Source organism: Micropterus dolomieu, linkage group LG03 (genome assembly GCF_021292245.1).
Source record: "Micropterus dolomieu isolate WLL.071019.BEF.003 ecotype Adirondacks linkage group LG03, ASM2129224v1, whole genome shotgun sequence".
Taxonomy (NCBI): Eukaryota; Metazoa; Chordata; class Actinopteri; order Centrarchiformes; family Centrarchidae; genus Micropterus; species Micropterus dolomieu.
Genome location: NC_060152.1, coordinates 33,532,562 through 33,546,371, shown reverse-complemented (window position 1 = coordinate 33,546,371; position 13,810 = coordinate 33,532,562). Strand labels below are relative to the sequence as shown.

Sequence of the window (13,810 nt, the reverse complement as noted above, 5' to 3'; positions counted from 1 at the left end):
CAACCTGGGCTCTCATAACACCTGAGCAGTGCCACAGACTGATGGACTCCATGCCACGCCGCATTGCTGCAGTAATTCAGGCAAAAGGAGCCCCAACTAAGTATTGAGTGCTGTACATGCTCATACTTTTCAGTTGGCCAACATTTCTATAAATCCTTTTTTTTGTATTGGTCTGAAGTAATATTCTAATTTTCAGAGATACTGAATTTGGGATTTTCATTAGTGTCAGTTTTAATCATCACAATTAAATGAAATAAACATTTGAAATATATCAGTCTGTGTGTAATGAATGAATATAATATCCAAGTTTCACTTTGTGAATGGAACTACTCAAATAAGTCAACTTTTTGATGATATTCTAATTATATGACCAGCACCTGTAAAGTGCACAACAGGTTAAAAGGTGATGAAAAACTTGCCTGGACACAGAGATCCAAAGGAGTGACTCCATTCCTGTCAGCAAGGTATTTGGCACCCCGAGAGAGCAGAATCTGTGCTGTGTCTCTTTGGCCATGGCTACAGAATAACACAAGACGAGGTTCAATACAACTGGAGTAATGGACTGTCAAAATACTCTCACTCAAATAGGCAATGCTATATGTGGGCATTTTAGATATTACAATCACTAACATTCCAGGTGATTTTAGTAGGTGAATTAATAACTAAAAAGGCAACTACTGTTGGTTGAGCCAATTAAGGAAAATTAACACAGAGTTTTGAACAGTTTTGGAAATGTACATGGATCTGTACTATGCATCTCTACTCCTAAACTGCTATGAAGTGTAAATAAGGTGTGGTGAGACCACAATATTAATGACTGCAACACCAGCATTACAATGACATCACTGTTGACCTGATGATCACCTGCAGGCAAAGTAAAGAGGCGTGGCTCCGGAGACGTTTGGCCGGTTGATGTCAGCTCCACTGTCCAGAAGACACAACACCGTCTGAGCAGACACAGTATGAACAATCAGAACGACAAAATCCTAAATAAATTGTAAAGATATCTATAATTAGTGTGATTGTTCTTATGCACACAAAATTCTTGTTCTATTGGTGGAAAAGCGGAATTAGAGGTGTGTCATATGTTTCGTCTATGATAATATCTCAGTTCTTGTTGTAACGTTGTGTGAGCAGACATTATTGAGTAGGCTATGTCACTCACTTTGCAAAAAAATATTAAAACAACGCATTCACTGCGTCTGTAACACCCGTGCAGTATATACGCGTGCTAGAGAGCGACCATTTCACTCGCATATGCCCCTAAAACCAGATACCACCGGCTCAGCGGGGGTAATCCAGGTGGGTCGGTTGCTGTGTGGCCACTTGAGCAGCCAGTTATCCAAAAACAGTGAGAGAGATACGTCGACGTCAGCTCATATCTTAATATTGTCCTATTTCTTACCAACCAGACGCATCTGAAAATTGAAATAACGTTACCATCTGGATGTGCAGTGTGTGTACAGGACAGAGTTGTGTACTAACTTAGTCTAAACTGGTACCTTATGTTCTCAACACTGAACAAGTAGGTAGTAATGGGATGCAGCTAATTAACATTACTCCCAATAAATGTAGCTAACATTACATGGCAGCCAAAAAACATACCGTCAGCCTTTCTGCTTATCTTCCAGACTGCAGTCTAAGACTCTAGGAGCAGTTTGTGGCTCCTGAATGAATACAGGGGAAACAATGTTAGGACCTTTCCTATGTTTCCAAGTCAAGATCCAAATGCTTACAGACTGACCGTCTGTTTAGAATGATATACATGTGACCTCCAGATCCCATGCAGTTTAATCTAGCTTTCAGTAGGATGGTTACGCATATCTAGGCCAGTAAAGAATGACCTTGCAGGACGTAGCAAAGGGATAAATATTGTGGACCATTGTTGATTTTCAGTCTGTACCACTATAACCTTTACTTACGTTTGTCTGTATTTCTTTGTGGATAATGTGTTGGCTGCTCCACCAGCCCTCTCTCCCTCTTTATTGCTACCCCTCTCTCTCCCTCTCTCTCCCTCACCCCAAACCGGTGGAGGCAGATGGCCGCCCACCCTGAGCCGTGGTTCTGCTCGAGGTTTCTGCCTCTTAAAAGGAAGTCTTCCTTGCCTCTGTCGCCTAGTGCTGCTCTTGGTGGGAACTTCTGCATCTCTGTAAATAATATCACAGAGTACGGTCTAGACATGCTCTATTTGAAAAGCGCTGTGAGATGATGGTTTGGTCACAACTATTGTTGTGAAGTGAATTTAAGTGGCGTGGCCAACATCTCTTGCCAGGCTTTGAGTCCCATGCCCTAACTAGCAGGGCTATCAATATATAATAGAGATAGTTTCAAAGTGGCTCACAGTTTTGTGTCCATTCTGACAGGCTACATGTAGAGCTGTCTGACCCATGGCATCCTCCACATCCACGTTGGACACATGCTGGACCAGATCATGGAGGAGCTCCGTCCGCCCATTCACTGCCAACCAGTGGATCTAGAGCAGAAGTTAACATTGACAGTCACTGTCCTGACTACAGAAGTTAATTATTCAACAGGTCACACAGATAACACTGCAATAATTGTATTAGTAATTATGCTGATTAACATATTCAATACATCAACAAGATTAACCACAGCCAGAGGATTATAGTCCACTCACAGCAGTCAGTCCCTCATTGTTGCAGATGTTGACATCAGCATTATATTCCAATAGTTTGCCCATACACTTCTTCTGCCTGAGGGGAGGAACGGGGGGTGGGGTTAGTATCAGTATCATTACACATCAATCACTGGTTCACACCATTTCACCTTTCTAATGGCCATGACTATTGACGGGCCAGGGATTACATGCAAATGACATTTACAAGTCTGACAAGTTTGATTATGGCTGTGATGAATTTTTATTCATGATGAGTCATGCTTTGTTGTGTTCTTTATCAGTGGTTTATAAATGTAGTGATATGGCAATTCATAATGCATTTCTGTAAGTTTGGGTCCCAAGGAGACACCAACGTTTTCTTTTGGGTCTCCACTTGAAAAAGTTGGAGAAACATATTATTGGTTTTCATTGTTTTAAAAACGCTCTTTCTTTAGAATTAGCAATAGAAAGATAAGTGAAATATCAACTATAACCACACTGTAGATTGTAGAGTTACATGGTGTAGTAGGGATTAAGGAAGTGTGTGTGTATGGACGTATATGAACAGATGTATGTGTATACAGTGTGAATATGTATATGTATTTTATATATACAAGTAATTTGGTTTTCTTGATATCCATGAAATAATGCGACTCCACATTTGACCTACCAATTCGGCCTACAGTAGCTGACTGGTCCATTTAGGTTAACTCGCACATTTAACCAACATATTAAACTTGTGATAGTGTTCCACAATGTGTTTATTTCTGTCTCATATAGAGCACAAGTTCTAAGAACTCACTGGGGAAGGGATGGGAGGGCTTCAAAAGGATGGAAAGGCCGATGTAAAGAGCGAGTTCAGTTATAAATATAGCTGCAAGCGGCGATTCACAGGCTCATACCTTTTTTTGCAATATTGCCATCAAAAGAATCAATCACACATGGTTCAATATTGTTACGAAACACATTCTTCAGGTTTTGGGTGGAAATCGGAGTTCGGTCTAGGAGGAGATGTCAAAAATGTGATTTTCCAATATTTCAAAATGGCGGAGAAATTTTAAAGGCGGACCTTAACGGTCCCAGAGGCTTTTTTGTAGAGCACATTTGTTGCACCTGTGTGAGAAATTTCAAGTCAATCGGACTAACGGCGTGAGAGGCGTGGCTCTTCAAAGTTTACATTTTTAATCCTTATTTACAGCGCCACCATGTGGCCGATTGAGTTCATATGTCTATGGAAGCTGATGCAAACCATTTCCAGTTATTCCCCCAAGTTTCATGTTTCTAGCTTAGCTTGGCAGACAACAAATAATAATGTCAGTCAAATGAGAGTTGTTGAAATTCTGGTAGGACTAAAGCCACAGGAGCACCGAGAGAGATCCCGGTGGGCGGGTCGCTCGGCGGCCGCTTGAGCAGCCCATTACAAAAACAGACAGCAGGGAGAAGATAAGGAGGTTGTGGGTTTAGCGAGCTGGCTATAAGGTATATCAGGTGCCTTTTGTTGAAATGTGTTTTTCAACCTTTCATAAAATCAATGTGCTTGTCAACAGGAAGCCATTTTGAAGTGATTATGATTTTCTTTTGCCATTTACACGCTTTGTACTGTAACAAACTCCTCCTAGAGAACTAATCCAATGGACTTCAAATTTGGGCTGTCCAATCCAAAGAACCTTTCAATGCTAACTTGCAAAGCTTTTTAGGATTCTGCTGAACTACAGGGAGCTCTGGAGGAGAGAGCGCCTGAGCTTTTGGACAAATAAACACCCGCAGTCAGACTGGATTCTGCTGCTACAACTGCAGCGTTTACCAGTGTGAAGAGCTCAGAGTTAACTGCTTTTATAAATTGTTTCCCCCTTGGTTTTCTTGGGATTAAAACAGTTTCCACTGTGGGCACCCAGAGCTCTGTTGGACTACTACTTATTTATATAAAAACCGGACAAAAATGGACATTGCTTGGAGGAAAGTAAGCAAGGAATTTAAACTATATGGTAAGTTCAGAAAATGGGCGTCTGTTACTCAATTCCAGCTATCATTGTACTTTACAGCACAGCACAGGCATGATCATTCTGAAATCCATTCAGAAAATAAACATTTTAAAAGTTGTTGTTCTGCTGTCTTGCTGGCAGACCGGACAAAGCATGAATTCATATGTTTAACAAATCTGCTTCATGCTGTGGTTATTTCAGCAAAATCTTTACTTTGGGTTCATACTGCTGTAGTAATCACAGGTTGTTTATTCACATTATGGCATTGTGTGTGAACACTCAAAAGTAGTCTAGCGAAGAAAACCGATGCGAGGAAAGCGACTCGAGGATTCAATTCGTGTTTGGTCTGAATGCACAGTTAAAAACTCACAGGGTTCACAATACAACATCATTAAGGCTTTGTCAAACTTGTTTGCCATGGCGAAGCATTATTCACCATGACCCAGGGAGCTGTTTTTTTGAGAGGCTAAGGATGCTTGAAAATTAAAAATTTGGCACGTGTCTGAAGTGGTTCTAAGGTGCGTGTGAAAAAAGGCTCAATAGCGCCGGCGCCGCCTACAAATTTTAACAAAGCAGGTCCCGCCGTACATTTCACCTAGATGTACGAAATTTGAGAGGCTAATGCAACATCTCTAAATTATATTTTAGTACAAGCGTGCTGCAGGGCGCTGATGAAATATACTCTTAAGGTATAGAAGTTTGGTGCCAAATGACATTTTTCGATACTCGATTTGCAATTCAGTCTGTGCCAAGTTCGGTACCCAGCCCTATGCACACATCAATTACTCCCTGGCTAGTGGTTATCTGGGGCAGTACATATCTCTACAATAATCAGAGAGAGCCTACTTCAGAAACAATATCCTGTGGCATTTTTTTTTTTTTACCTCTATGTCCAAAGTGAACTCACCGAACTTAACAGCAACATTTTCACATTTCAACAGAGATTAAATATAAGTACGAGGCTTATACCCATTCCTGGCAGCAAGGTGCAGAGGGGTACAGCCTGAAATGTCCTGGTAGTTTGGGTTGGCTCCTCTCTTCAGCAGCAGAACCAGACACTCAACTGACCCGCAGCTGTACAGAGAGCAGCTTAGTGTCAGAACAGGAAACAAGACAAGTGTCCTCCATATGTTACAGATCAGTAATGTCTATTACAAAGAAACAGTATTTTCATTTAACATGGTTTTCAAACAAGTCTCTAAGCATTTCAGAAACACAAGGAGGACAGGTTTACCACACATCTACCTCCTCACTTCCCTCTAGTGGTATCTGGCACTGGGAAATCACGTTTAAAGAATTCAACAGCGACATATTTTTTCAGGAACCGTTTCCCTGTTTCTTTGGGTAAATCCAAACCCACCACTGGAGACAGTATTATTGGAGCTACTAAGGGAACTACCCAAAACAGACCCCAATTATTAATCCTACATTTTTAACAGTTTTGGATGAACAAAACTTCGATTATTGACGGCCGTGTTCACGTTCCAGATGTGCCCTGACTTTACAATCATAAACGATGCGTCGCTCATGGTGACGTTTCCAGCTGCAGAACGTGTTGCTGACAAGTGCGCAAGATTAGACAACCCTGGAAAATTTCATACTTTCTAAAGAAGAGAAAACAGTTCTCCTGTCTCTGCGTGAGACAGGAGAACTGGCAGGGAGTTTTTGAGTTGTTGAGTTAGGGGGAAATATATAAACGTTGTGAAACGCTGTCTACTACAAAACCGTTATTATTGATTGCAGTAGAAATGTTCATTAAAAGATGTATTTTTGAAAGCAGTAGTGTCGTGACTGTTAAGTAGCACTAAAACAACCTCAGGTTTAATTTAAAAGCTGATCTCTAAATAAGACTTTACAACGCTCCAGCCACACCACGTTCACTCCACCTTGATATATCTGTTCCTTTTTTTGGCTCGTCTACTGTAGTTACATGTTGATAATTATAATCTTGTATTGAGCACCGCGGGCCTTGAGAAACGGCATTTGGTTCATTGTGTACTCGATTTGTGGATGAATGACAACAAATGAAATTGAACTAGCAGCCAAAAAGCATCCTGCTCAGCTTCCAGACTGAAGAGACGTTAGCTAGCGCTAACTGCCTAAACTCATCCAGCAGCTGGAAAACCACAGAGAGACCTTAATGAACGGTGACCTGCACTGTACATTTACAGCCAGACTGAAACGTTTCCTCTGCTTTCACCGTCACCTACTGCCGCCTGTCAGGTAGCTGTCATTTGAAGGAGGAGGAGGGGACGCTAGCTAAGTGCTACCGAGCAGCACAGTAGGTTAAAATCATTAACGTTAGTTGATTTTATTGATCATCAGCAGTCACTCATTTAACAGCTGTCTGTCTGTGCCGAACAGGGAGAAGCACACGTCTCCGTTCTGTCAACATTATGTCATCAATTAACCTCTAGATAATCGATTGTTGACATTTCTGAATCGATTCATAATCGTCCAAGTCCGCATCGCGATGCATCTAAAAATCTATTATTTTCCACACCCCTAAGTAGACATGACATCAAGATTTACATTAAATTATATAATACTGATTATTATTACTATGATTTAATATAAAAATTAAAAATTAAAAGCCAATTACCTAATTTAGTCTCATGAGACAGCCTAAATATCAATTTGGAATTCTGATTAATAATTAACTTAATAACTACAACAAAATTACCAATAATAGCCAGTAGGTTGAAGGCTTCATGGTTCTGCGTAGAAGAGTTTGAGGACAGATTTACAAAGAGTAAAAACAAAATACTCATTTTCACTTGTCATGAGGTGTCATGTCCCGATGTCATCAGGACAGGAATGCACTGAACTACATGTTTTAAGAATTACTCCTCACACACATGTGCGGCCCACCTACTCACCATGTCTTTGTTGCAAATAAAAAAAACAAACAAAGCTCTACAGGAGGGAGGAATTCATGGGTGTTCTTACTCTTAAAGAACAGGGGGAACAATATCTTACTTGGCAGCAATGTGCAGCAAACTTCTCTTCACCCGTCCAAAGGCATAGTTCACATCAAACTTGGAGTTGAGCAGCAACTCTGACACGGACCTTTTAGAGACAAAATAGAACAAATAAACCATTCAGTGGCGACAGATGTACAGAAAAAAAGTAAAAACACAATGAGAGTTGTTACTACTGGCAAAAGAAGGGAAACGTGCTACATGTATTCTACCTCAAGCCCGTGCCCACCAAAGCGGCTGAAAACGCCACCTGCAGTTCTGAAAACGCCTTGCAGGGAGCGCTTTGGAGGCGCAGCGGTGTTTTTGAGACGCTGTGGTCGCTATGATACATAATATCCGTGGAGGTGATGTGTTGCAAGTAGGGTACCTAATTTTACCGAATGTAAAAATGTCACCACAAAGTACGATGGCCTACGTGCTCTGCAAGAGGAGAAGGCTGAAACATGTAGAGCGAGGGGACGGACTCTCTGTACGTGGGTGACATGAGATTTTGCGGGCGAGGAGCTGCGATGGCAGGGTGTGGTGTTTCTCCCGCCCCTCCTGCACTGTGATTGGACGGCTGGGTAAAAAGTGACAGTGACGAGCGCTGCGTTTATCCCAAAGTTGAACATTTTTCATTGCAAGGAATTGGTAAAAAGACGCTTACCTCAGGAAAAAAGGCTTTGGTGGACACAGGCCCTAATACACTACTCATGTTGTTCGGTTTGATTACCTGTGCTGGTCCGCCATGACCATTGGCATAAGTGTGTAGACTGCAGTCTCATTGTCTGTGGAGGGAGAAACCGAAGGGGAATAAAACATCACAAAATTTGACAAATTGTACCTTTAAATAGGTATGTGAACAAAGTTTTCAACATGGTTAAATGCTAAAACAAATTGTACAGATAGAAACAGCTTGAAATATCCTTTAAAAATTATACAAAGACCATGTTTATAGGTTCAATAATCGCACAACACTGGTCATTTGAAAGCCAGAAGCAGTCACTTTATTTTGTCCTCTGTTTTCCACCGAAGTCAAAGCAAAAGGTGCGACCCTACGGCACCGCTACGGCACACTCTGCTGGCTGCTGAATTGATTTCAAAATCAGTTTATAAAGCACTAAATGGTTCAGGGCCAAAATACATTTCTGATCTTCTGCTTTGTTACGAACCATCCAGACCTCTCAGGTCGTCTGGGGCAGGTTTGCTTTCTGTCCCCAGAGTCAAATCTAAACAAGGAGAAGCAGCGTTCAGTTATTATGCTCCGTATATCTGGAACAAACTCCCAGATAACTGCTGAAACTGTCAGACTGAACACTTTTCTTTTTACCGTTGCTTTTAATTAAATATTTAAGATTTTTTCTTACCGCTGCCTTTAACTAGTAGATTGATAACTTACACTGCACTGTAACTTTTACTGTCCTGTTTTCTTTGTTTTTAGCTTTTTACTATTGCTTTTAATTAAATATTTACACAGTGAGAAATGAGTAGGTAACTGAGTGAAAAGATAATGAGTGAGATTGAACAGAGTGAAGGAAGTGGTCTTAAATCTCGCGCCTGAGTGATTTGCAGGAACCTCTGTCCACCTGTAAACGCGCAGGTGGATCCAGAGTATAACTGGATCAAAGTGGCCTGCGGACAGACGTGTCCTGGTTTCTCTGTAGTGTTTAAGGGTTTTTGGAGTTTCAGTGGACCCAAAGATTGCTATGGACCCGAGTACAGACTAGCTAGAGAGAGTAGATTAAGTGTACTTCTCTGTTTATTCTCTTTTCAGAAACTCAATTATTTGCTCAACCCCTCAGCCTGTATTTAATTTTCCATTTAACTCTCTTAACCCTGATTGTACACTGCACTGTAACTTTTATTATATTTTAATTTGTATTTTTTCCAATTTCCCTATGTTGCTTTTAAACTTTTATATTTCCCTGTTGTTTTTATGTTTTATGTAAAGCACTTTGAATTACCTTGTTGTTGAAATGTGCTATACAAATAAACTTGCCTTGGAATATAATTTTTTTAAATAACAATATTAACAAATGTTCATTCATTTTCAATAAATGTTTGATTTTATTCACCTGAATAAAACACTAATTAGGACATCATTTTTTAATTAAGATTTTTATTTTGTTGAGGAAAAAGGCTTGATAAAAGCTTTTACTTAATTTTACTTTAAAGATTTTATCACAATTGTTTTGAATGTTCTACCTCAGATTTGTGAAGTGAAGACGTGTTTAAAACCACAATTAACCATCAGGTTTCTTCAATTTTCACTCAGGAGCAAAAATCAGGCCTTAAACTCAAAAGAAATAAAGACTTGATACTTATCGTGATAATTATCGATATCGAAAGATATGAAACTTTTTATCGTGATAACATTTTTGCCCATATCGTCCTGCCCTATTCTTAGTCAATCGCAGCAGATTTTGCGGGCAATAAAACTCCCAAGTCCGTCGTTCAAATTCATCGAAATTTCGGTCACTTATAGTTTAGCAATTAAACTATATGTCTATTACAGTTTAAAGAATGTTTTTACTCAGTTTCAGCAAAAAAACAAGACGATTTTGTGACCGACAAACTTTGGCACACTCGCAATGCCAGTATTTCAACGGGAGAGACTTGAAACTAGGAGGTCTCTATGGTTGTTCCGGTGGTGTAATCTATCAGAACCCGGAAGTTCTGCAAAAAAACAAGCCAACAGGAACAATTATTTTCGTAACACCGCACGTCTATTGGAACCAAGATGGCAGCCGTATTTAATGGAGAAAGTCACGTACCTACTTTAAATACCTTCATCCCCGAATCAACCTTTTTACTTTGAAACTTAACTCAAGGTCCACTTAGTAGCTTACTTCAGTGATTTCAACTGCATTTCACAATCTTCATCAGCATCAGGGTCCACTCAGTTGTCATGGAGACTGTTTTCTCAAGAACATCTCCAGAATAAGCTAGTAAATGTACTTTCTGTTAAGATCTTACTACTACTTCCAATTTACACGCTGAACCTCTTACTGTATTTTACAGCTGAAACCATTAATTAATAAGTTGAAAGAAAATTTATTGACAAGTTGACAACTGCTTTGAAAATCTATTAATAAAACCAGCAATTTTTCAAGCAAAAACACTAAACATTAGGTCATTGTAAACTGAACACCTTTGGTTACACGCGGTAGCGGCGCTTTAATCTTGAGAAGCTGCAGAGCTGCAGTCTTTCTTCATAAGTCACTGCAGTCTACTCCAAGTACTGATAAACAATAAAATATTCCCTGTGTGGTTCATCAATGGTGACAAATGTGCACCCACAACTCGGCACATCACTGGCACAGCTGGTGCTCTGTCTCACTTTCTCCTCTACCACACACTACGGCGGCAGAGGAGAAAGTACACAATATATCACAATACTTTTTTCCACAACACTGTGGATCATAACAATACATAAAAACAAATCTGCCCTTTGATGGTGGTTAGCACAATGCTAACGTATAATGACCATCTCCATTAACATGCAAATTGACATTAGCATTGTGATAATATAATCTTAACATAAACATTTTGCTTCACATGCTTAACATCCTGAATGACATAGTGTGGAAGTTCTTACAGGTACGCGTTTCCTGTGCTCTGTGTGAAATAAAAATGAGCCACTAACTTCATGGTCTTGATCTGCTTCAGCACGCCACACTGACTGGTTACAGCAACCCCAAAAAGTCAATACTCAGACTCAAAATTCCCATAACTCCAGCAACCTCTAGCTGGAGAAAGGGCAGCACGATGTTGTGTCACTGAACAGCTATGAATATAATGTGATTTACATATGAGATTTAGGTCGTAAACAGTAATTTTTATGTTCAACTCTATTCAGTAAAGGCAGTGAATTTGCATTTTTATGTGCCTTTTATAATGAAGTTTTTTATTATAATTTTTCATAGTTGCTCTGTACTTCTGTAATTTAAATTTACAGATTGAAAAACATGTGCGACAGAAAACCTGCACTTAAAACTTTTCACAGGGATTTTGTATTCATAGTTTGGCAGATATTGTGCTTATGTTTCATTTTGAATTTATTCACACACAAAAAAACAATAAAAAGATTTATTATAGTAATATATTTTGATTGTTTTTTCTTTTCAGATTTTTATTTAGAGCATTATTAATAGGCTGTATATAAACTAACTGTGAGAAAACCGGCAGTTTTATGTAAAATCAGATCCCATAAAAGCCAAAATATCTGATTTAAATACATCAACATACTGAGTGATGTTTAGAAAGAAAACTCAGTCATCATCAATCCTTCCTCCTGTCCTCCTGCTTTGGGGGCTGCTTTGTCTCAGCCAGCAGATACTTTAACAAGATTGTGCCAAATTTTAAGGTACTTGGCAAACTAAGCTAAACAGACAGGCAGCTGTTGTTTAGCTTGTTGGGAATAAATTGTTTTTAGCTGAGCTAGAGCGCTGTGCCTGGTGGATGAGAGACTGCAACAGAGCAGAATAAAATTTGAAGAGGTGGTATTCTGCTCATTCTCAGGTTCCTCATCTTATTTAGAGGTTGTACCAGAGCAGGTTTACATGGTTATATTTTTGTCATACTGCACATTGCTGCAGCTCCTCTTTTCAGCCTGTGTTGAAGGCTTCGTTTTAGCTATGGAGTGATAAATCTTGTCTCTAAATGATCTTTGTTGGGAGTTGCACATGCCTAGTTAAGGACTACTAGCCAATCAGAAGCAGAGAAGGGCGGGTCAGCGAGAAGCTGGTAAACAGCTCGGGTTCAGCTGTACGTGTTGGACTGGAGCCAGAGTTTCAGAGCTGTGTGCTGCAGCTCGCTGCTTCTGAGGGCGTGTCGGAGTAGCCGCTGTGACGTCACAGGGATGAAAGGGAAGCGGCTGGACTACAAACCAGCTGTTTTCAGTTCAGAGCAGAGTTTTCTGTGGGAGATGGGAACTCACTTTGGGCTTTTCACTTTGCAAACCTGTTACATGCACAAAAAAAGATATATAACTCAATAAAGGAGAGGGGAAAAGCCAAAAAGCAGAATACCACCTCTTTAACTTTTTACTATGTTTTATGTTCATGCCTGTCGAACTAGTGTATTGATGAAGTATTGGCTTTCTATTCGCAAAGGTTTTACAGTATTTTTCACATATATATCCGTTGCCCTGTTGTCTCATTGCAGACAGAAACTCCTTGCATGGCACATATTAGGTAGGGGATAAAAACATGGAAAAAAATTATGCGTTTTGGTCAGAATGTTATTATCCCCCCTCGATTGCCAAGACTTGGGGTACAATTCTGAGAAACCAAAAATACTGTTCATTAAATTTTATTAAATTTGATTTGAACGCCGTTCTTTGAGATTCAGTTTCCGTGTGCGTTCTTTTCTTTTTTGTCTTTATGGTCACTCTTTTTCATTCATGTGACATCAGCATGCAGATTCTGACTTGCCTATGACGCGGACAGCGACCATCGTCGTGACTATTTTCAAGCGTGAACAACACCATTGTTTACGCCGCCAGCTCGCTCTGTTTTAGCCGTGAACGTCCTGCATCGTTAGGTTACCTTCCGGGAGTTCCACGGTCCTGGCGCGGCGGAGGGAACGGGTCAGCCGGCTGAGCTGTACGTTGAGCTGCTCCATCGCCCGTTCCATCATAGGTGCGCGGGTCCACAGGGATGAACCGAGGCAGCAAAGCCTGGTTTATTTGTTCCGTATGCGGTTGTGTCGCTCCTGGGCGCCTTACCACTTCGTCTTCTTCTTCTTCAGTGTTTGATGGAAGTTGGCACACCAGCTCGGAGGTGCATTACCGCCACCGACTGGACAAGAGTGCGGAACCGCATGCCGAGGTAAAAATGTCTCACTGTGGTACTTACTAGAAAATGTAAACTCTAATTTTTTTATTTTATTTTAGAGAACACCTAACAGCACACAAAACTGTCAGTGCCAGGGGTACGTGTACAAATTAAAGTAAAAATGAAAGACAAGAAGACAAAAAAATTACTAGAGCAAAGCAAATTCAAAATACTGTGTCATCCTTACATAAGACATTTGTGAAACACATAATTAGTTAGCTTTTGTATTCTTAATGTCTGTCCGCCCATTTTCTTTTTTTTTTTTGGGTGAATGTGGAATTTCTGCAATGATAAAACTAACTTTACTAAAAAATAATAGGCATCTTTTTCCTACTCATTACTTTATAACTACATCCATCCATCGTCTGCCGCTTATCCTGCGTACAGGGCGGGGGGGGGGGGGGGGGGGGGGGG

At 40.3% G+C, this 13,810-nt stretch overlaps 1 protein-coding gene across 1 annotated transcript in view; it reads right to left on the bottom strand.

Annotated features, from left to right (window-relative positions):
* The window catches only part of hace1 (HECT domain and ankyrin repeat containing E3 ubiquitin protein ligase 1), a 47,647-nt gene extending 34,368 nt beyond the window's left edge, over window positions 1-13,279 (bottom strand). The window contains exons 1-8 of the mRNA XM_046043738.1: window positions 13,109-13,279; window positions 8,293-8,347; window positions 7,579-7,668; window positions 5,569-5,673; window positions 2,639-2,714; window positions 2,342-2,473; window positions 865-947; window positions 420-516 (exon numbers count right to left, since the gene is read on the bottom strand). Coding sequence (XP_045899694.1) covers window positions 420-516; window positions 865-947; window positions 2,342-2,473; window positions 2,639-2,714; window positions 5,569-5,673; window positions 7,579-7,668; window positions 8,293-8,347; window positions 13,109-13,199 — 729 coding nt within the window. The 5' untranslated portion in view covers window positions 13,200-13,279. The remainder of the gene's footprint in view (window positions 1-419; window positions 517-864; window positions 948-2,341; window positions 2,474-2,638; window positions 2,715-5,568; window positions 5,674-7,578; window positions 7,669-8,292; window positions 8,348-13,108) is intronic.
* Between the last annotated feature and the right edge of the window lie 531 nt (window positions 13,280-13,810).